This window comes from Ranitomeya variabilis, chromosome 4, assembly GCF_051348905.1.
Source record: "Ranitomeya variabilis isolate aRanVar5 chromosome 4, aRanVar5.hap1, whole genome shotgun sequence".
In the NCBI taxonomy this organism is placed as follows: domain Eukaryota; kingdom Metazoa; phylum Chordata; class Amphibia; order Anura; family Dendrobatidae; genus Ranitomeya; species Ranitomeya variabilis.
In genome coordinates, this window is record NC_135235.1 from 129,999,556 (window position 1) to 130,024,744 (window position 25,189).

At 39.7% G+C, this 25,189-nt stretch overlaps 1 protein-coding gene across 1 annotated transcript in view; it reads left to right on the plus strand.

Annotated features, from left to right (window-relative positions):
* The window catches only part of MYOZ1 (myozenin 1), an 82,843-nt gene extending 58,733 nt beyond the window's left edge, over positions 1-24,110 (plus strand). Inside the window, exons 4-6 of the mRNA XM_077259259.1 lie at positions 17,929-18,196; positions 19,750-19,933; positions 23,432-24,110. Coding sequence (XP_077115374.1) covers positions 17,929-18,196; positions 19,750-19,933; positions 23,432-23,663 — 684 coding nt within the window. The 3' untranslated portion in view covers positions 23,664-24,110. The remainder of the gene's footprint in view (positions 1-17,928; positions 18,197-19,749; positions 19,934-23,431) is intronic.
* The last annotated feature ends 1,079 nt before the right edge of the window (positions 24,111-25,189 follow it).

A 25,189-nucleotide genomic window follows, 5' to 3' on the forward strand; every position in this document is an offset into this window, starting at 1 on the left:
ACCACTTGGCACCTTTAATCCGGGCAAACAAGTCAGACAACAGCGGTAAAGGATACTGAAATTTGACAGTGATCTTATTCAAAAGCCGATAATCAATACAAGGTCTCAAAGATCCGTCCTTTTTTGCCACAAAAAAGAATCCCGCACCAAGGGGGGAAGAAGACGGACGAATATGTCCTTTCTCCAGAGACTCCCTGATATATGAACGCATAGCGGTATGTTCAGGTACCGACAGATTAAACAGTCTTCCCTTAGGAAACTTACTGCCTGGGATCAAATCTATAGCACAGTCACAGTCCCTATGAGGAGGCAGTGCACTGGACTCAGACTCACTGAAGACATCCTGATAATCAGACAAATACTCCGGAACTTCCGAAGGCGTAGAAGAAGCAATAGACACAGGCAGGGAATCCCCATGAATACCACGACAGCCCCAACTTGAGACTGACATAGCCTTCCAGTCCAGGACTGGATTATGGGTCTGTAACCATGGCAGCCCTAAAACAACCAAATCATGCATTTTATGTAAAACCAGGAAACGTATCACCTCGCGGTGTTCAGGAGTCATGCACATGATAACCTGTGTCCAATACTGCGGTTTATTTGCTGCCAATGGCGTAGCATCAATACCCCTAAGAGGAATAGGATTTTCTAATGGTTCAAGAGTAAAACCACAGTGCTTAGCAAATGACAGATCCATAAGACTCAGGGCAGCACCTGAATCTACAAACGCCATGACAGGATAAGACGACAGTGAGCAAATCAAAGTTACAGACAGAATAAATTTAGGTTGCAAATTACCAACGGTGACAGGACTAACAACCTTAGCTATACGTTTAGAGCATGCTGAGATAACATGTGTAGAATCACCACAGTAGTAGCACAAGCCATTCCGGCGTCTATGAATTTTCCGCTCATTTCTAGTCAGGATTCTATCACATTGCATTAAATCAGGTGTCTGTTCAGACAACACCATGAGGGAATTTGCGGTTTTTCTATCACATTGCACCGAATTAGGTGTCTGTTCAGACAACACCATGAGGGAATTTGCGGTTTTGCGCTCCCGCAACCGCCGGTCAATTTGAATAGCCAGTGCCATAGTATCATTGAGACCTGTGGGAATGGGAAAACCCACCATAACATTCTTAATGGCTTCAGATAGGCCATTTCTAAAATTAGCGGCCAGTGCACACTCGTTCCAATGTGTCAGCACGGACCATTTCCGAAATTTTTGGCAATACACTTCAGCCTCGTCCTGCCCCTGAGACATAGCCAGCAAGGCCTTTTCTGCCTGAATCTCAAGATTGGGTTCCTCATAAAGTAAACCGAGCGCCAGAAAAAACGCATCAATATCAGCCAATGCCGGATCTCCTGGCGCCAGCGAAAAAGCCCAATCCTGAGGGTCGCCCCGTAAGAACGAAATAACTATTTTTACTTGCTGAGCAGAGTCTCCAGATGAACAGGGTCTCAGGGACAAAAACAATTTACAATTATTCACAAAATTCCTAAACTTAAACCTGTCTCCGGAAAACAGTTCAGGAATCGGTATTTTAGGTTCTGACCTAGGATTTCTGATAACATAGTCTTGTATGCCCTGCACACGAGTAGCCAGCTGGTCCACACTTGTAATCAAGGTCTGGACATTCATGTCTGCAGCAAGCATAGCCACTCTGAGGTAAAGGGGAAGAAGAAAGAAAAAAAACAAACAAAAAAAACCTCAGAATCTTCTTTCTTATAATCCCTCTTCTGCAACGCATTAAACATTTAATACTGGCCTGGCAAACTGTTATGACCCCAATGGCGAGGGTCTCAGAGGTACGTGGAAGTCTGCAGAATACAAAAATCCAGCTCATAGGGCAGTGGTAACTGGGTTGACCATATATCTACTCCTAACGCCAACACTAGAAGTAGCCGGGGATCATTCCTACGTTGATTCTAGATGACACGCTCCAGCCGGAGAATCTAGCTACCCCTAGTAGAGGAAAACAAAAGACCTTTCTTGCCTCCAGAGAAGGGGACCCCAAAGCTGGATAGAAGCCCCCCACAAATAATAACGGTGAGGTAAGAGGAAATGACAAACACAGAAATGAACCAGGTTTAGCACAGAGAGGCCCGCTTACTGATAGCAGAATAAAGAAAGGTAACTTATATGGTCAACAAAAACCCTATCAAAATCCACACTGGAAATTCAAGAACCCCCGAACCGTCTAACGGTCCGGGGGGAGAACACCAGCCCCCTAGAGCTTCCAGCAAAGGTCAGGATATAGATTTGGAACAAGCTGGACAAAAATACAAAACCAAAACAAATAGCAAAAAGCAAAAGGCAGACTTAGCTGATATAACTGGAACCAGGATCAGTAGACAAGAGCACAGCAGACTAGCTCTGATAACTACGTTGCCAGGCATTGAACTGAAGGTCTAGGGAGCTTATATAGCAACACCCCTAACTAACGACCCAGGTGCGGATAAAAGGAATGACAGAAAAACCAGAGTCAAAAAACTAGTAACCACTAGAGGGAGCAAAAAGCAAATTCACAACACATCACACTGTGACTGACAGAACTTGTTCAGTAAACGTGAGTTAACTACGTGGCACTGTGACTGACAGAACTTGTTCAGTGAACGTGAGTTAACTACGTGGCACTGTGACTGACAGAACTTGTTCAGTAAACGGGACTGAACTACATGGCACTGTGACTGACAGAACTTGTTCAGTAAACATGTCTGAACTACTTGGCACTGTGACTGACAGAACTTGTCCAGTAAACATGACTGAACTACATCTCATTGTGACTGACAGAACCAGTTCAGTAAACGTGACTGAACTACGTGGCACTGTGACTGACAGAACTTGTTCAGTAAATGTGACTGAACTACGTGGCACTGTGACTGACAGAACTTGTTCAGTAAACATGACTGAACTACATCACACTGTGACTGACAGAACTTGTTCAGTAAACGTGACTGAACTACGTGGCACTGTGACTGACAGAACTTGTTCAGTGAACGTGAGTGAAGTACGTGGCACTGTGACTGACAGAACTTGTTCAGTAAACGGGACTGAACTACATGGCACTGTGACTGACAGAACTTGTTCAGTAAACGTGAGTGAACTATGTGGCACTGTGACTGACAGAACTTGTCTAGTAAACATGACTGAACTACATCACACTGTGACTGACAGAACTTGTTCAGTAAACGTGACTGAACTAAGTGGCACTGTGACTGACAGAACTTGTTCAGTAAACGTTAGTGAACTATGTGGAACTGTGACTGACAGAACTTGTCTAGTAAACGTGACTGAACTACATCACACTATGACTGACAGAACTTGTTCAGTAAACGTGACTGAACTATGTGGCACTGTGACAGACAGAACTTGTTCAGTGAACGTGAGTGAACTACGTGGCACTGTGACAGACAGAACTTGTTCAGTAAACGTAAATGAACTGCGTGGCACTGTGACTGACAGAACTTGTTCAGTGAATGTGAGTGAACTACGTGGCACTGTGACTGACAGAACATGTTCAGTAAACGTGACTGAACTAAATGGCACTGTGACAGACAGAACTTGTTCAGTAAACGTGACTGAACTACGTGGCACTGTGACAGACAGAACTTGTTCAGTAAACGTGAGTGAACTATGTGGCACTGTGACTAACAGAACTTGTCTAGTAAACGTGACTGAACTACATCACACTGTGACTGACAGAACTTGTTCAGTAAACATGACTGAACCACGTGGCACTGTGACTGACAGAACTTGTTCAGTAAACATGTCTGAACTACTTGGCACTGTGACTGACAGAACTTGTCCAGTAAACATGACTGAACTACATCACACTGTGACTGACAGAACCTGTTCAGCAAACGTGAGTGAACTATGTGGCACTGTGACTGACAGAACTTGTTCAGTAAACGTGACTGAACTACGTGGCACTGTGACTGACAGAACTTGTTCAGTAAACGTGAGTGAACTATGTGGCACTGTGACTGACAGAACTTGTCTAGTAAACATGACTGAACTACATCACACTGTGACTGACAGAACTTGTTCAGTAAACGTGATTGAACTATGTGGCACTGTGATAGACAGAACTTGTCTAGTAAACGTGACTGAACTACATCACACTGTGACTGACAGAACTTGTTCAATAAACGTGACTGAACTACGTGGCACTGTGACTGACAGAACTTGTTCTGTAAACGTGACTGAACTAAATGGTACTGTGACTGACAGAACTTGTTCATTAAACGTGACTGAACTACGTGGCACTGTGACAGACAGAACTTGTTCAGTAACCGTGACTGAACTACGTGGCACTGTGACTAACAGAACTTGTTCAGTAAATGTGACTGAACCACGTGGCACTGTGACTGACAGAACTTGTTCAGTAAACGTGACTGAACTGCGTGGCACTGTGACTGACAGAACTTGTTCAGTGAACGTGAGTGAACTACGTGGCACTGTGACTGACAGAACTTGTTCAGTAAACGTGACTGAACTACGTGGCACTGTGACTGACAGAACTTGTTCAGTAAACGTGAGTGAACTATGTGGCACTGTGACTGACAGAACTTATCTAGTAAACGTGACTGAACTACATCACACTGTGACTAACAGAACTTGTTCAGTAAACATGAGTGAACTACGTCGCACTGTGAGTGGGGGTTAAATTTTGCGCCAATATGGCTGATTGGTCGTGGCCGGCCAGGCGCGACCAATCAGCGAAGCGTGGTTCAAATCCTGCAGCCGGACTGCGCCTGTCGCTGATTGGTCGCGGGCGGCTGGCACGACCAATCAGCGACACGGGATTTCCATTACAGACTAACAGAATTAGAGGATTATATGGTAGATATATATAATATATATACCGTCATGGCCGAAAGTTTTGGCACCATTAACATTGTTCCAGAAAATTAAGTATTTCTCCTAGAAAATTATTGCAATTACAGTTGCTTTGTTATACACATGTTTATTTCCTTCGTGTGAACGACACAAAAAATCTGAGGCAAATTAGACAAAATTTCACAAAAAAACACCAAAATGGACAGGACAAAATTGTTGGCAGCCCCAATTTAATATTTGGCTACACACCCTTTGGAATGAATAACTGAAATCAATCACTTCTTACAACCATCATCAAGCTCTCAACTGGAATTTTGGACCGCTCTTCTTTTGCACCAGTTCTCCCATATTTGAAGGGTGCATTTTCCTAAAAGCAATTTTAAGATCTATCCACAGGTGTTCAATGGCACTTAGATCCAGACTCATTGCTTGTCACTTCAAAACTCTCCAGTGCTTTGTTTCCATCCATATCTGGGTGTCTCTTGAACTTTGGTTGAGTTCATTGTCCTACTAGAAGACCCGTGACCTAAGATACAAACCCAGCTTTCTGACACTAGGCACTATATTGCGACCCAAAATCCATTGGTAAGATTTCATGATGCCTTGCACACCGTCAAGGCACCCAGTGCCAGAGGAAGCAAATCAACCTCAAAACATCATTGAACCTCCACTATATTTGAGTGTAGGTACTGTGTTCTTTTCTTTGCAGGACTCATTCAGTTTTCGGTAAACAGCATAATGATGTGCTTTACCAAAAGGCCACAAGATGCTTTCCCAGAAGGATTTTAGCTTATGTACATTTTGGAAAACTGCAGTCTATCTTTTTTATGTCTTTGTGTCAGCAGTGGCATCCTCTTGGGTCTCCTACCATAGCAGTTAATTTCTTTCAAATGTTAACAAATAGTTCACGTTGACTCTGATTCACCTTGAGCCTGCAGGACAACTTGAATTGTTTTGAAACTTGATTGGGGCTGCTTGTCCAACATCTGGACTATCCTGCGTTGCAACCTTCAAATCAATTTTTCTCTGCCTTCCACATCCAGGGAGATTAGCTACAGGGCCATAGGTTATAAACTTAAATAAATACAGTGGGGCAAAAAAGTATTTAGTCAGTCAGCAATAATGCAAGTTCCACCACTTAAAAAGATGAGAGGCGTCTGTAATTTACATCATAGGTAGAACTCAACTATGGGAGACAAACTGAGAAAAAAAAATCCAGAAAATCACATTGTCTGTTTTTTTAACATTTTATTTGCATATTATGGTGGAAAATAAGTATTTGGTCAGAAACAAAATTTCATCTCAATACTTTGTAATATATCCTTTGTTGGCAATGACAGAGGTCAAACGTTTTCTGTAAGTCTTTACAAGGTTGCCACACACTGTTGTTGGTATGTTGGCCCATTCCTCCATGCAGATCTCCTCTAGAGCAGTGATGTTTTTGGCTTTTCGCTTGGCAACACGGACTTTCAACTCCCTCCAAAGGTTTTCTATAGGGTTGAGATCTGGAGACTGGCTAGGCCACTCCAGGACCTTGAAATGCTTCTTACGAAGCCACTCCTTCGTTGCCCTGGCGGTGTGCTTTGGATCATTGTCATGTTGAAAGACTCAGCCACGTTTCATCTTCAATGCCCTTGCTGATGGAAGGAGGTTTGCACTCAAAATCTCACGATACATGGCCCCATTCATTCTTTCATGTACCCGGATCAGTCGTCCTGGCCCCTTTGCAGAGAAACAGCCCCAAAGCATGATGTTTCCACCACCATGCTTTACAGTAGGTATGGTGTTTGATGGATGCAACTCAGTATTCTTTTTCCTCCAAACACGACAAGTTGTGTTTCTACCAAACAGTTCCAGTTTGGTTTCATCAGACCATAGGACATTCTCCCAAAACTCTTCTGGATCATCCAAGTGCTCTCTAGCAAACTTCAGACGGGCCCGGACATGTACTGGCTTAAGCAGTGGGACACGTCTGGCACTGCAGGATCTGAGTCCATGGTGGCGTAGTGTGTTACTTATGGTAGGCCTTGTTACATTGGTCCCAGCTCTCTGCAGTTCATTCACTAGGTCCCCCTGCGTAGTTCTGGGATTTTTGCTCACTGTTCTTGTGATCATTCTGACCCCACGGGGTGGGATTTTGCGTGGAGCCCCAGATCGAGGGAGATTATCAGTGGTCTTGAATGTCTTCCATTTTCTAATTATTGCTCCCACTGTTGATTTCTTCACTCCAAGCTGGTTGGCTATTGCTGATTCAGTCTTCCCAGCCTGGTGCAGGGCTACAATTTTGTTTCTGGTGTCCTTTGACAGCTCTTTGGTCTTCACCATAGTGGAGTTTGGAGTCAGACTGTTTGAGGGTGTGCACATGTGTCTTTTTATACTGATAACAAGTTTAAACAGGTGCCATTACTACAGGTAATGAGTGGAGGAAAGAGGAGACTCTTAAAGAAGAAGTTACAGGTCTGTGAGAGCCAGAAATCTTGATTGTTTGTTTCTGACCAAATACTTATTTTCCACCATAATATGCAAATAAAATGTTAAAAAAACAGACAATGTGATTTTCTGGATTTTTTTTTCTCAGTTTGTCTCCCATAGTTGAGGTCTACCTATGATGTAAATTACAGACGCCTCTCATCTTTTTAAGTGGTGGAACTTGCACTATTGCTGACTGACTAAATACTTTTTTGCCCCACTGTATGTTGAGCACCATGGACAAAGAAACATCAAGATCTCTGGAGATGGACTTGTACCCTTGATATTGTTGATATTGTTCAACAATTTTGGTTCTCAAGTCTTCAGACTGTTTGCTTCTCCTTTTTCTGTTCTCCATGCTTAGTGTGGCACACAGACCCACAATGCAAAGAATGAGACAACTTCTCCCCTTTTTATCTGGTTTCAGGTTGGATTTTCATATTTCATATTCGTATCACATGCTTGAAACAAAATTGTTTACCCACAATTTTGGAAAGGTGCCAACAACTTTATCTGGCCCATTTTTGGGGCTTTGTGTGAAATTATGTACAATTTACCTTTTTTCTCAGTTTTTTTGTGTTTTTCCAATACACACAAAGGAAATAAACATGTGTGTAACAAAACTTGTGTAATTGCAATAATTTTCTGGGAGAAATACCTTAGCATCTGGGACAATTTTAAGAGTGCCAAGACTTTCGGCCATGACTATACACATACACACAGTGTCTTGCAAAAGTATTTACCCCCTTGGCATATTCCATGTTTTGCTACCTCACAACCTGGATTTACACTAATTATTGAGAGTTTGCATCAGTTCATGTAAAATACATGCCTACAACTGTGAACATTCTGTTTTCTTTTTTTAGTGAAGCAAACAAATAGGGCAAAATAACTGAAATCATCAGTATGCATGACTATTCACCCCCCTAAAGTCAGTACTTTGTAGAGCCATCTTTTGTGGCAACTACAGCTGCAATTCACTTAGGATGTCTCTATGAGCTTTCCACATCTTGCCACTAGGATTTTTGCCCATTCCCCAAGGTAAAACTGCTTCAGCTCCTTCAAGTTTTGATGATTTCCTCTGATGAACAGCAATCTTCAAGTCTGACCACGAATTCTCAGTTGGATTAAGGTAAGAGCTTTGACTTGGTCACTCCAAAACATTTACACGTTTCCCCTTAAATCGTTTGAGTGTTGCTTTAGCAGTATGCTTGGGTCATTGTCTTTTTGGAAGGTAAACATCTGTCCCAGTTTCAAATGACTGACAGACAGAAATAGGTTTTGCTCAAGAATATCCCTGTATTTCTAACCATCCGTCGTCCCCTCGACTTGGACCATTTCTCCTTTCCCAGCTGTTGAAAAACAACTCCACAGCATGATGCTGCTACCACCGTGTTTCACTATGGGAATGGTGTTCTTGGGGTGATTAGCTGTGTTTGTTTGATGGCAGAAATATCATTTAGCTTGGTGGCCAAAACGTTCAGTTTTGGCCTTATCTGACCACAGCCCCTCATCCATACATTTGGGGAGTTTCCCCATGTCTTTTGGCAAATTCATAATGATCTTTACAGTTTTTGTATGTAAGTAAATGTTTTTTTCTGCCCACTCTTCCATGAAGGCCACCTCTATGGAGTGTACGGCTTATTGTGGTCATATGGGCAAATACTCCAGTCTCCGCTTGGGAAGTCTGCAGTTCCTTCAGTGTTACCTTTGGTCTCTGAGCTGCTTCTTTGATTAATGCCCTCCTTTTGCCCGGGCTGAGAGTTTTGGTGGGCAGCTTTCTCTTGTCAGGGAGTTGAAGCTCCGAGTTGCCAAGCGACAACCTCAAAATCTTAATGATTTAGAGATGAGCTGCAAAGAGGAGTTGATAAAAATAGCAAAAACTCTGTATGTAGATGAACGACACAGATGTACCCACTAGAACAATTAACTAGATACAGCGCAAGTGGAAATAAAACATAACTTTTACTAGGATAATATAAAAGTACAAATCAAAAAAAAAAATCAAAAAAAGCCACCCAAAAGTGATCTAAAAACACATGGGGTAAGTTCTCAACAAAGGGACCCTGCAAAAAAAACCCTGAAAGGATTCAAAAGACACCGCCTGCAGAGGCGCTTGCAGATGAAAAGCAGACCAATATATGATTCACAAAATGGCTACCAGAAACAAATTCATATGAGTCATAAAGCAATAATACATATAATTGGTTGCATGTAAATAGACAAATATTGCACAATGGCAAAAGACATGGTACCTATACCACGGTGTCATTAATAAGAGTCAGGGTAAAGAAAATGGAACATCCTCACCAACTCCAGGATAAATAGGCAGGAGACCCGGAGCACCTCTTGTATAGGGAGACATAAGTTGCTGCCACCCCCCATGCTATCCTCTGCAGGATAGCATAAGGGGTGGCAGCAACTTATGTCTCCCTTTTGAGCACTTATCTCTACAATCAAGCAGGTCCCCTGATGATTAGCTTGGAGGAAACGCGTCGGGACTGACCACAGGGAGAGTGCAGGGCATGTTTGTGCAGGGGTAGCTGTAGACTGCCCTTGTAAGGGCAGGAGTTTTGGGGATAGACTATTGTTAGCCCCATAGGGAATGACAGGGTATTGTCAGTTCCCTTCTTCATATTCCGGACTGTGGCCTATACAAGAGGTGCTCCGGGTCTCCTGCCTATTTATCCTGGAGTTGGTGAGGATGTTCCATTTTCTTTACCCTGACTCTTATTAATGACACCGTGGTATAGGTGCCATGTCTTTTGCCATTGTGCAATATTTGTCTATTTACATGCAACCAATTATATGTATTATTGCTTTATGACTCATATGTATTTGTTTCTGGTAGCTATTTTGTGAATCATATATTGGTCTGCTTTTCATCTGCAAGCGCCTCTGCAGGCGGTGTCTTTTGAATCCTTTCAGGGTTTTTTTTGCGGGGTCCCTTTGTTGAGACCTTACCCCATGTGTTTTTAGATCACTTTTGGGTGGCTTTTTTTTATTTATTTTTTTGATTTGTACTTTTATATTATCCTAGTAAAAGTTATGTTTTATTTCCAAAGAGGAGTTGACCAAAATTCCTCCTGACATGTGCGCAAACCTCATCATCAACCACAAAAAACATGTGACTGCTGTGCTTGCCAACAAGGGTTTTGCCACCAAGTATGTATTAAGCCTTGTTTGCCAGAGGGATCAAATACTTATTTCTCACTGCAAAATGCAAATAAATTTATATAATTTATACAATGTGATTTTCTGGATGTTATTTTTGATATTCTATCTCTCAATGTTAAAATTAACCTACCCTTAAAATTAGAGACTGTTCATGTCTTTGTCAGTGGGAAAACTTACAAAATCAGCAAGGGATCAAATACTTATTTCCCCCACTGTGCATATATATGCAGTACAGACCAAAAGTTTGGACACACCTTCTCATTTAAAGATTTTTCTGTATTTTCATGACTATGAAAATTGTACATTCACACTGAAGGCATCAAAACTATGAATTAACACATGTGGAATTATATACTTAACAAAAAAGTGTGAAACAACTGAAAATATGTCTTATATTCTAGGTTCTTCAAAGTTGCCACCTTTTGCTTTGATGACTGCTTTGCACACTCTTGGCATTCTCTTTATGAGCTTCAAGAGGTAGTCACCGGGAATGGTCTTCCAACAATCTTGAAGGAGTTCCCAGAGATGCTTAGCACTTGTTGGCCCTTTTGCCTTCACTCTGCGGTCCAGCTCACCCCAAACCATCTTGATTGGGTTCAGGTCTGGTGACTGTGGAGGTCAGGTCATCTGGCGTAGCACCCCATCACTCTCCTTCTTGGTCAAATAGCCCTTACACAGCCTGGAGGTGTATTTGGGGTCATTGTCCTGTCGAAAAATAAATGATGGTACAACTAAACGCAAACCGGATGGAATAGCATGCCGCTGCTAAACAAGTCTCATGCATTTTGGAAACAAGTCCTGTGGACCGATGAGGTTAAAATAAATCTCTTTGGCCACAATGGTATGTGTGGAGAAAAAAAAGCATTGAATTTCAGGAAAAGAACATATCACCAACCATTAAGCATGGGGCTGAATCAATCATGCTTTGGGGTTGTGTTGCAATCAATGGCACACGAAACATCTCACGGGTAGAGGGAAGAATGGATTCAATGAAATTTCCACAAATTCTTGATGCAAACATAACACCATCTGTAAAAAAAGCTGAAGTTGAAAAGAGGATGACTACTACACATGGATAATGTTCCTAAACAAACATCAAAATCCACAATAGACTACCTCTAAAGGCGCAAGCTGAAGGTTTTACAATGGTCCTTACAGTCCCCTGATCTGAAAATCATTGAAAATCTGTGGCTGTGAGTGCAAGACGACCCAGGAATCTCGCAGAACTGGAAGAATTTTCCAAGGAAGAATCTATGAAAAACCCTCAAACAAGAATTGAAAGACTTTTGGATGGCTATAAAAATTTTTACAAGCTGTAACACTTTCAAAATGGAGTGCTGCTAGGTACTAACCGCCCAAAATTTAGCATCTTCCCACTTTCCTTTTTTGTAATTTTTAAAATGAAAAAAAAAAAAGACAATTTTTTTGCATAAGATACAAAGGAAATGTGTCCTGTTCAACTTTAGGCCTTTCAGAGATCATTTTATGTTCAACTAGCTTAACTGTTCATAATAATAGTAATTTTGACCAGGGGTGCCCAAACTTTTAAATGCCGCTGTATAATCAGGAAAAAACTTCCAGAAGAACCTATCCCATGATGAGTCTCAGGAGACACTGGTTCCCAATATGTTGTGGTTACTTTGTTGTATTAAAGGGAATCTGTCACCTGGATTTTACACCCCAAACTATTTATACGTGCATGTAGCTCTTTCAAAGACAACTTCTGCAATACCTTTACATGCCAGGCCATTCCTCCATTACTAAGAATTGACATGTCAAATTATATGCAAAGAGACTGATGGACTAAGGTAGATCTCAAGCCTCTGTCACTCCAGCTTAGTGTCGCCTCCTTCTACGTGACTGATGTCTCCTATGCCTTAAGTCACACAGCATAGAGGGTGACAGTTAACAGGAGGAGGTGTTGCTGGGCAGGGTATAGAGCTGCAGTGACAGGGGCTGCAGATCTACAGCCTCATTTACATATCAATTTCAAACACTAATTTCTCTGTAATGGAAGATTACATTGGCCTTCGAAAAGTATTGCTGGACTTGTCTTTATTTTTGAGCTCTTCAGACCACATTTTAATGTAATTCCTAGACCCATGTCTGGCAAAAAAAAACAATAATTGGCAATAATTGATGAGGCTGAGATGTGGCATTAGTGACAGTACTCAGTCATATTAGGCAATGGCATTTTGTTTTGAACAGTAATGACTTATGTGTATTGCGTAGAGACTAAGTTTTGGTTCATGACCACAAGGTGCTACTTGAAAGTTGACTAACTTTACTGGCATCTGTTGCTGAGAGACAGTAACATTTAGAAGAGGCTCTGCAATGCTTTAAGACACAGTTCAACAGCATGGTGGAAATAGAAACACATATGGCCTCCTCAATCATCCCAAGCTGAAAAGAAATAGCTGTATAGATCTAATTAAAATGGAGTAGTGAGCTTTCCTAACACCTAGCTTATTAAATATTTGTATTGAAATACCAACTCTATAGCTTTCTTTATTAGAATTTGTGCCATTCCTCTAGAATTTCTCTTAAGCATTTTGTTTCTTAAATGACAACTAGGCGTTACTAGTAGAGGGATGTTCCAACTCACTCTGACACTATCCAATCTGTGCTGAGAGGGACACAGCCATTTGACAAAGAGAATGGTAACATTCAGTTTTATTATTTATATATATTAGAGAGGAACAATGCAATGCAGAGTTATAAGAAGGAATGGACCAGAATTGTTATTTCAGAAGCATTTACTTAATATACAGTACAGACTAAAAGTTTGGACACACCTCATTTTAAGATTTTTCTGTATTTTCGTGACTATGAAAATTGTACATTCACACTGAAGGCATCAAAACTATGAATTAACACGTGGAATTATATACTTAACAAAGAAGTGTGAAACAACTGAAATTATGGCTTATATTCTAGGTTCTTCAAAGTAGCCACCTTTTGCTTTGATGACTGCTTTGCACACTCTTGTCATTCTCTTGATGAGCTTCAAGAGGTAGTCACCGGGAATGGTTTTCACTTCACAGGTGTGCCCTGTCAGGTTTAATAAGTGGGATTTCTTGCCTTATAAATGGTGTTGGGACCATCAGTTGTGTTGTGCAGAAGTCTGGTGGATACACAGCTGATAGTCCTACTGAATAGACTGTTAGAATTTGCATTATGGCAAGAAAAAAGCAGCTAAGGAAAGAAAAACGAGTGGCCATCATTAAAAAATGAAGGTCAGTCAGTTTGAAAAATTGGGAAAACTTTGAAAGTGTCCCCAAGTGCAGTGGCAAAAACCATCAAGCGCTACAAAGAAACTGACTCACGTGAGGACCGCCCCAGGAAAGGAAGACCAAGAATCACCTCTTCTCCTGAGGATAAGTTTATCCGAGTCACCAGCCTCAGAAATCGCAGGTTAACAGCAGCTCAGATTAGAGACCAGGTCAATGCCACACAGAGTTCTAGCAGCAGACACATCTCTACAACAACTGTTAAGAGGAGACTTTGTGCAGTAGGCCTTCATGGTAAAATAGCTGCTAGGAAACCACTGCTAAGGACAGGCAACATGCAGAAGAGACTTATTTGAGCTAAAGAACACAAGGAATGGACATTAGACCAGTGGAAATCTGTGCTTTGGTCTGATGAGTCCAAATTTGAGATCTTTGGTTCCAACCACCGTGTCTTTGTGCGACACAGAAAAGGTGAATGGATGTACTCTACATGCCTTGTTCCCACCGTGAAGCATGGAGGAGGATTTGTGATGGTGTGGGGGTGCTTTGCTGGTGACACTGTTGGGGATTTATTCAAAATTGAAGGCATACTGAACCAGCATGGCTACCACAGCATCTTGCAGAGGCATGCTATTCCATCCGGTTTGCGTTTAGTTGTACCATCATTTATTTTTCAACAGGACAATGACCCCAAACACACCTCCAGGCTGTGTAAGGGCTATTTGACCAAGAAGGAGATTGATGGGGTGCTACGCCAGATGACCTGGCCTCCACAGCCACCAGACCTCAACCCAATCGAGATGGTTTGGGGTGAGCTGGACCGCAGAGTGAAGGCAAAAGGGCCAACAAGTGCTAAGTATCTCTGGGAACTCCTTCAAGATTGTTGGAAGACCATTCCCGGTGACTACCTCTTGAAGCTCATCAAGAGAATGCCAAGAGTGTGCAAAGCAGTCATTAAAGCATAAGGTGGCTACTTTGAAGAACCTAGAATATAAGACATATTTTCAGTTGTTTCACACTTTGTTAAGTATATAATTCCACATGCGTTAATTCATAGTTTTGATGCCTTCAATGTGAATGTACAATTTTCATAGTCATGAAAATACAGAAAAATCTTTAAATGAGAAGGTGTGTCCAAACTTTTGGTCTGTACTGTATAATAAAATTTTATTTCTATAGTGCTAACATATTCCTCAGCACTTTACAATTAAGCAGGACACATGCAGACAAAAGAAGCAATACAAAGTAACACATAGTTCAACAGTTACAGGAGGAATAGGGGCCGCATGCAAGCTTACAACCTGTAAGCCAATAGGGGACAAAATAGGTAGAAAGTGCTTGTTATGTATGGTCCAGCCATCATTATAATAAATAGGGGTTTTCATATGAAACCGCATGATCCGGTCATCACCCAGGATCTGTCTAGTGCAGTTACCAAGTGCTATTGGGTGCAGAGAGGATGTGGAGACAGGTGAATAGGAGGGAGCAGATTGTGGTTAACATGTAATAGGAAGGAACAGGGGAGTTAGGGTAGTGAGTTGAGGTGACAGGCCTGTCTAAAGAGAGCTAGATGTTAGTTGGATCATTTGGGGTAGTGCATTCCAGAACACTGGTGACGCACAAGAGAAGTCTTGGAGACGGAGATGCGAGGTTTGCATTATGGAGGATTTTAGTCGTCTTAGATTATGTGCAGAATGGAGCGCATGAGTACTGCTGGCAGTTGTCATATATTACATTGTACTATTTTTCATGAAATGTAACATGTATTCAGAAAATCAGAGCAATTTCTAAACTATGAAAAAAGTGCAAATATTTCCTAACTGTAGGGAATAATTATGTTTGACAGCTCAGTTTAATAAGTGGAACTGATGCACTGTCCCTTATCAGTCTCATTTATACAATGGCTTCACACATCTGTGAGAGTCCACGATTTGCGATTTGCGGACTGGCAGTAGGTCTCTTGACCAGAACTCAGCTACCTCATGGTTCGGGTGAGGAAACCTATGGTTGGTGTGTAAATCGCAGTTCATACTTGGACTGTGATACAAAGATACATGAAACCGGCATCAGGCCTCACGCATATGGCCATAATTATCCATTGGCTCTGCTTTGTACAAAGCCATAACAGGGCATCGTAGAAGTGCATAAAAAGACTGAACATCTGTATATGTCTGATTTGACATGGAGCATACAGAGTTTTTTCCATATGAACCCTACAGAAAAAGTGTCATACGCTACCAGATGTCATATGTTGGAGAATTGCTGGTATGGGAGAATATTCCCTTACAGAGCATGATACACTGGCGCACCTACGCGGCTCTGCCATATGCATGTGGTTAATAATCATCATAAAATGTTCTGGTTTTGTTGCCCAATGGCATTAACATCTTAATACTGGTATTAAAATGCCACCAGTAAGAATTATTTGAAATATTGGAAGCTATTATATTTCACTTTCTTTCTTTTTTCACACTAATATCACATTATAGTAATATTCAGAATATTAGAAGATAAAGAATTCTTAGTGTAAGCAGGATATTAACATCATTGCTGGTGCTGTGTGCAGGTTATACACCCAGTGAACCTTTTTCTTATCTCGGGGGTAAGGTCTATACTGCTGTTTAAGCCTCCAAGCACATGGGGTTATATAATCCCAGTGAGTCTCCTGGTTTTTACTTCTTACATTTCTGTCTATATTTAGCTTTTGGAACAGCTGTTGTAGGAGCTGGTTTACAGATTTTCTCTGCAGAGCATGCACTTACACTGTCTGGGATAAAATACTAGTTTATGGGTCACTTACACATAAAGCAGTAATCTAACCACATTGCAATGCATTTTGTAAACCTCATTAATGTACAAAATACAACATAGATAAATACAAGGAAACAGCAAGGAAAAGTTCTATGTTACATATCTATACATCAGTTGTCCAGTACATGAAAAATGTTTTTAAAGGGGCTTAAAGAGGATTTGTCACCATATCCAAAATTGCCAGTTTATGCTTTATTCTTGCTCCCATGAGTATTGTTCTTTTAATGTCATACGGTTTCTGAAATATGGGTCTTTTCATGTAGTGCTAATTTTTATTGTTTTTTACCGAGGGGATATCACTCACAAGATTCTTCAGGGTGTGTCTTTAGGCAGTTTTGCATAATTACCCTGTGAGTAATGCCCGTTTGGAAAAGACCACAAAATTAGCACCAGATAAAAAGACCAGTGTCTCTGAAATCATTTGGTGGACCTAAAAAAAATGCAATAGTCAAGGAAGCAACGAGAATAAAAGAACAAAAACTGGTGACTTTTGACCTGTTGATAGGTTCTCTTTACCATAAAAAAAGAATCAGTACTCACTCTCACTGACATCCTACATTTCTTGTGCAGACACCTGGTTTACAATAGCCTCTGCTTCCAGGTCCCGCTTCAACATACCAAACATGGTATGAGATGCCCACTTTGCCATATACTGGCTGAGTTGTGCCACCCCTTTGATCAGTGAATGGCAGAGCTGGCATTTCAAGTGTTTCGAGATGAAACCAGCAAGCTAAGATCAGCAGGCTCTGGGTAAGCATCAAAGGGGGCTGCAGGTGATCGGCCAGGGCAAGTATCAATTATTTCCTTTTTTATATGCGTCTGAGCTCTTAAACAGAATCTTTTGACTCTCACAATACATCACTACCAGTCTACTTTAATAAATGTTGAATTGTCAGTAGACCTTTAATAACATTTTTCATGCCTCTGTTAGGCCTCATTCTTGTGAAAACACCTGTACAGCAGGACAACACCTAAGTAGAGCTCCTCATAACTTGTTGGCAGTGGCACTTTATGATAAATCAAACTAATTTGATAACCCATTAGGTTGCAGTCTTATGGATCTTATGGGAAAGTGCAAATAATGACTGGCACAGTAACACCAGTGGAGTAGGGGGGTGACACACTGCTAATAGCTGTAACTAAATCTGAGGTTTTACTTCGATGATTACAGAATGAATAAATGTTGCAATAACCATTATGTACTGCCAAGCTGAAAGGTCATAATTTAAAAAGTGAGATAATTGTATTTAGTTTGTTAAAATGTGATATAGCGACACTCAATATGAGTTAATACCTCTCTAAGTACTGGGGTGAAAATAGATCTAGGACAGATAGGTGTTAAGCATGGTTTAAAGAGTGAACAGTCAATGGTTATCTTTCTGTCTTCTGTAGGACCACTTCCAGAAGTTTATACCATCTGTTGGAGGACAGTTAGGTGTCGGCGGACAAGCAGGTGTTGGAGGAGGTGGTTATGGGTTAATACAAGGCAGCGGACAATTTGTGTCTAGTCTGTCTGGAGGACAACATGGGCCTGGAGGTCAACACCCACCTGTTCCTCCACCAAAACCAGGGAGCAAAGGTGTTGCAGGAGGTCAGCAAGGCATCGGTGGCAGTGGAGGACAAGGGGGCTCTGTGGGCGTTGATGGTGCAGGAGGACAAGGTAATTGTTTCAAAAGTAAATGTACTCTATTGAAAAACATTTGAAAAATAAAATCACTTTATAAGTTCAATCTAACCTGTCTAGCCTTTTAACTTAATAACAGAACTGAGAAATCCAGTCCTGAAAAAAAGGAAAGTATAAGGACATCTAAATCATCCTCTCAGCGACTGCATTTCTCAGAATAAATCTTCATGACATTTAGTATAAGACTTTATCTTATATTGGCATGCATACCATTAAGGAAAATATCAGACTGTGTGGCATGAAGGCAAGAATCGAGGACTTTGGTATAATGTTCCCTTTTGTCAAACATATATATGTAGCTATTGCTAAATAGAAACAGAAGAATACATACGGATAACAAATATTCATTTATCAAATAAAGCATTGCCATTTTCATCAGTCATATTTCTATCAAATGGAAGTTTAACACAATATTATGTCACAATCTGTATAAAATCAATAAACATAATTTAAATTATACTTATTAGTCACCTTGTATAGATCCTGAATTATAGTCTACAGCAAACTCAAGAGCTGCATTCACATTTATGCAGGTGTAAAGTCCATATTATCCAATATCAGAGATGAGCAAATCTTTTGAAATTCTAATTCGCCAGCTTTGACCATTTTTCCAATTACCGTTCACAGCAAATTGATGCCTGTAACACCCTGTTGCCTCCTAGGATGTAAACGGCCCTTTTCAAGCTATTTAGCTCAAAATACAAATTTAGTCATTTCAAAGTGATCACAACATACTGGTATATGGCTATGAATGAAAGGATGGTGACCAGTGGTAATAAACAGCCTGATCTTCAGACACTAATTGTCTTCATTGCTGTACTATCACACACACTTTTTGTATAGTTCCATCTGTGTTCTTGTTTTCTCTCCATTTCTCTATGGCTAAGCTGTGAGTTGCGACATCCTCTCATTAACCATATTCACCCTAAAATGGGTGCTGCTACTTCTGTTTTATACAGTTTATGACAGTCCCTTCTGATTGGCTATGCCATGTGATTCTCAACAGGTCATGATTTGAGGACATCTTATGGAAAGAACCTGTACATGCCTTGTACATGAAACAAATAATAAATTGTTCAAATTTGCTGTGTTTAGCAAGGTCTTAATAATTTGAAATGAATTTGTTTAGCATTGAATGGATATGCTCATCATTAACCAGTACACTTTGTAGATTCATTGACTGCATAGAGCATATTTATATGATTTGCATTATAGGAAATGCATTCTTCACTCTGTTTTATACAATCTTATGAAATAGGTCAGCCAGCAGTAGAACTTCACTATGATAGCTAAATGTTAGCCATGCAACTGACAACAAGTTTGTCAACTGTTTCCAACAGTCGAGCTATAGCGGCTGATGTAGCTAACACAACTTAAGAAATGCAGTATATTCACAAAGTTACCTAACTTTTTATATCAACTATACATATATATGAATTAGTCTGAGAAACAGCGTATCGTTAATATTTTTTTAATTACACAATAATTTATGGCTGAAAATGTTTTGTCTTGTTTCACTTAATATATAGTTTCCAATGCTCAGTCTAGTCAACCTGGCGGTGAAGGTATAAAGCAGATCACTGTCATAAAGACTTACCTCTCTCCCTGGGACAAAGCTTTGGGAGTGGACCCGCAGCAAGCAACAAAACTAAGCATTAATCTATTGGATTTTGGTAGCAAGGCCGAACTTTGCGGTTACAAATCGTTCAACAGGTTAGTAGCTAACCATCAACAGTTCTGCTTGTTTTCAGAATAACTCAAGAGTCATTGGATCATATCTATTGAAATGATCAAGATTAAGTAAGTGACCTTACTGCCTTACTGGAAAGTTATTAGGAGTAGTGTCTTTTGTATAAAAAAAAAAATAAAAAAAATAAAAAGGTTTTACTAATATCATTATTATTATTATTATTATTATTATTACTACTGTTATTAACAATAACATATTCCGCAGAGCCAGATCTGCGCAAAGATTGATGCCTTGAAAAAATTGGACATTAGTTTCTGTCATCACTTTGGATTCACAATCTAAATTCCCTCCATGAAATACACCATATGAAGATATTGACCCATTGAAATATTTTTGGGATGTGGGAGGAAATCCACATGTAAATGGAGACAACATACAAGCTTTACATAGATGTTAACACTGGTTGGATTTGAACCCAAGAGCTTAGTTCTTTGAGGTCTCACATATAATAAATATAATATTATAATAGATAATCAGTGCTTCAAAAACAGCGCTAAATGTAAATATCCTGGACTTTATTTCAAAGAAGCAAAATAAAATCCATAGGGCACTTTGAGTATCTGAGCCAGTGTTTTTTCCGCAATCTTGTAGGCACATTTATCTATGTTTATTTGTTCATTGAACAGAATGTCCAATTATAACACAAAATACCATCAAGAGGGATCTAAAAGAGGCTAAATCTTATTTCAGATCCATTACCTAATTTATTAAATTTAGCATATTGGAAGGTGTGTTTGAGACTAATCATTAGTTATAATAGCACCCTATTTCTCAGCCAATAATAATAGTAAAAAAAAAATGTGTGTGTGCGTGTTCGTGTGCGTGTGCGTGTGTGTGTGTGTATCTCAAAAAACAGACATAGGAAATTGACGTTTGCTAAAAAGAGAGAGAGTGGCTAACCACTCGGAATTTGTACAACAAACAGAAAACTGTCATATGGGAATAAAAAAAAAAAAAATTATATGCAAATTAATATAAGACAAAGTATAATAGGTATAAAAAAAAGGCCTTTATTATATACTATGACAAACAATGGCACAACTGTGCATGTACTTGGGAGTATTACCACAAGGGTTAAAAAAAAATATATATTTTCCAATAATAGAAATGATAAAACGGACAAAGGTAAAAAGGTCAAGGAATAATAAATATAAAGTATTATACAATCATGCAATGGTGCGCATATACAGTACAGACCAAAAGTTTGGACACACCTTCTCATTTAAAGATTTTTCTGTATTTTCATGAGTATGAAAATTGTAAATTCACACTGAAGGCATCAAAACTATGAATTAACACATGTGGAATTATATACTTAACAAAAAAGTGTGAAACAACTGAAATGATGTCTTATATTCTAGGTTCTTCAAAGTAGCCACCTTTTGCTTTGATGACTGCTTTGCACACTCTTGGCATTCTCTTGATGAGCTTCAAGAGGTAGTCACCGGAAATGGTTTTCACTTCACAGGTGTGCCCTGTTAGGTTTAATAAGTCGGATTTCTTGCCTTATAAATGAGGTTGGGACCATCAGTTGTGTTGAGCAGAAGTCTGGTGGATACACAGCTGATAGTCCTACTGAATAGACTGTTAGAATTTGTATTATGGCAAGAAAAAAGCAGCTAAGTAAAGAAAAACGAGTGGCCATCATTACTTTAAGAAATGAAGGTCAGTCAGTTTGAAAAATTGGGAAAACTTTGAAAGTGTCCCCAAGTGCAGTTGCAAAAACCATCAGGCGCTACAAAGAAACTGGCTCCCATGAGGACCACCCCAAGAAAGGAAGACCAAGAGTCACCTCTTCTTCTGTGGATAAGTTTATCCGAGTCACCAGCCTCAGAAATCGCAGGTTAACAGCAGCTCAGATTAGAGACTAGGTCAATGCCACACAGAGTTCTAGCAGCAGACACATCTCTACAACAACTGTTAAGAGGTGACTTTGTGCAGCAGGCCTTCATGGTAAAATAGCTGCTAGGAAACCACTGCTAAGGACAGGCAACAAGCAGAAGAGACTTGTTTAGCCTAAAGTGGAAATCTGTGCTTTGGTTTAATGAGTCCAAATTTGAGATCTTTGGTTCCAACCACCGCATTTTTGTGTGATGCAGAAAAGGTGAACGGATGGACTCTACATGCCTGGTTCCCACCGTGAAGCATGGAGAAGGAGGTGTGATGGTGTAGGGGTGCTTTGCTGGTGACACTGTTGGGGACTTATTCAAAATTGAAGGCATACTGAACCAGCATGGCTACCACAGCATCTTGCAGCGGCATGCTATTCCATCCGGTTTGCGTTTAGTTGGACCATCATTTATTTTTCAACAGGACAATGACCCCAAACACACCTCCAGGCTGTGTAAGGGCTATTTGACTACGAAGGAGAGTGATAGGCTGCTACGCCAGATGACCTGGCCTCCAAAGTCACCAGACCTGAACCCAATCGAGATGGTTTGGGGTGAGCTGGACCGCAGAGTGAAGGCAAAAGGGCCAACAAGTTCTAAGCATCTCTGGGAACTCCTTCAAGATTGTTGGAAGACCATTTCCGGTGACTACCTCTTGAAGCTCATCAAGAGAATGCCAAGAGTGTGCAAAGCAGTCATCAAAGCAAAAGGTGGCTACTTTGAAGAACCTAGAATATAAGACATATTTTCAGTTGTTTCACACTTTTTTGTTAAGTATATAATTCCACATGTGTTAATTCATAGTTTTGATGCCTTCATTGTGAATTTACAATTTTCATAGTCATAAAAATACAGAAAAATCTTTAAATGAGAAGGTGTGTCCAAACTTTTGGTCTGTACTGTATATTATGTATATACAACATAAAAAAATACTAATAATGTGAAACAAACTAATCACAAGAGGATAACAATGGTGTGCATATATAACCAATTCATAAATAATGTAACTTTATAAAAGGTGTGCAAAAAAGGAAAAAAGTGTCTAAGAAAAGTATAGATAAATATTTTGTTATAAAAAATACCGTAAAAGGCAGTGTAAAAGACTTAAAGGTGCTATAATATATATGTGCATTCATATATAAGAAAATAATTGAAGTGTGACAAAAAGGAGTAAAAGCAGCACCATGTGTATATATATATATATATATATATATATATATATATATATATATATATATATATACATGCACATGCATACATACATATGCATCACATCTAATTACCTAGTAAACGCACCAAATGCATACAAAGAATGGATATAGTATATACTTTTATGCCCCATGTTCCAAGTACAACGTACTACAACTACCCTAATCATCAAAATAATCAATATTGTGAACCTAAAGCTCCTGATAAGTTCCTTGTAAATAAAAGACTTTAATAGGAGCATAATTATTAAGTACTTTAGAGTATAATTATACCTTTAAATAAGAGCAGAATTAATAAAATTGTAGGTAATAAAAAAGATTTTGTACTTCTCATTTCACCAATTATGGTTATCAATCTTTGTAGGACAGCAATGCCCTTCGGAGGGTATGAGAAAGCATCCAAACTGATGACATTTCAGATGCCTGAATTTGATGCTGGGCCCGTGGAACCAGAGCCTGAAACTGCCTTCAACCCTAATGTCATCAACAGACCATCCTTCAACAGGACACCCATCGGATGGTTGGGATCTGGTGATGGTGCACACTTCAACATTGAACTAAACGTTCCCGCTGATGCTGAAACGGAAGAACTGTAAAGTGGTAGATTTCCAAAATAGAAAAAAAATCTGTAGCCTGTAGGTATGACAATTTAAAGATATGACCTGTTCCAATGGCCACTAAACCTCATAAGGAAATGTGCAATGAGGTGTGACTACTTATCAGCCAATGGTACAGGTCACATCGATGCCATATCCTAATGTGCTCTCTATAAAGCAGCCAGGCTTCCCTATGTATGTTGATGTAAACTATAGCTTTTCGCGATGGTTTTGTTTAATGGAAAATAAGAAAAGTTTAAAGAAGTCAGTAAGAGGGTTTAGAAAATGTAAAAAGACAGAAGGCAATGAACACTGAATGCTTAATGTTATATGCACTGTGGCAGAAAGGGCAGTCTGTAAAATGTATTCTATGTATTCACAATCCATGCTCTTGATTTACAATTTTCCATTAGTGTGACTCAATAAACACATACAGTATCTACAAAATCCTGGAGTCTTTGCTTTAACGGGGCCAAATTTGTGAAATCTGACCAGTGTCACTTTATGTGGTAATAACTCTGGAACGCTTCAACAAATCCCAGTGAATTTGATAATGTTTTTTCGTGACACATTATACTTTATGATAATGATAAATTTTGGTCGATATGTTTTGTGTGTAGTTATAAAAAATATCAGAAATTTGAGAAAAATGTAAAAAAATTAGCAATTTTCAAACTTTGAATGATTATCCCTTTAATCCAGATAGTCATACCACAGCAAAACATTAATAAATAACATTTCCCTCATGTCTGCTTTACATCAGCACCATTTATAAAATATTCTTTTATTTTGTTAGCATTTTAGGAGGTTTAACCCCTTCATGACCGTGGGATTTTTCGTTTTTACGTGTTCGTTTTTCACTCCCCTCCTTCCCAGAGCCATAACTTTTTTATTTTTCTGTCAATTTGGCCATGTGAGGGCTTATTTTTTGCGGTACGAGTTGTACTTTTGAAAGACATCATTGGTTTTACCATGTCGTGTACTAGAAAACGGCAAAAAAATTCCAAGTGCGGTGAAATTGCAAAAAAAGTGCAATCCCACACTTGTTTTTTGCTTGGCTTTTTTGCTAGGTTCACTAAAAGCTAAAACTGACCTACCATTATGATTCTCCAGGTCATTACGAGTTCAAAGACACCTAACATGACTAGGTTATTTTTTACCTAAGTGGTGAAAAAAAATTCCAAACTTTGCTAAAAAAAAAAATAAATAAATTGCGCCATTTTCCGATACCCGTAGCGTCTCCATTTTTCATGATCTGGGGTCGGTTGGGGGCTTATTTTTTGCGAGCCGAGCTGGTGTTTTTAATGATTCCAATTCGGTGCAGATACGTTCTTTTGATCGCCCGTTATTGCATTTTAATGCAATGTCGCGGCGACCAAAAAAAACGTAATTCTGGCGTTTCGATTTTTTTCTCGTTACGCCGTTTAGCGATCAGGTTAACGCTTTTTTTTAATTGATAGATCGGGCGATTCTGAACGTGGCGATACCAAATATGTGTAGATTTGATTTTTTTTTTATTGATTTAT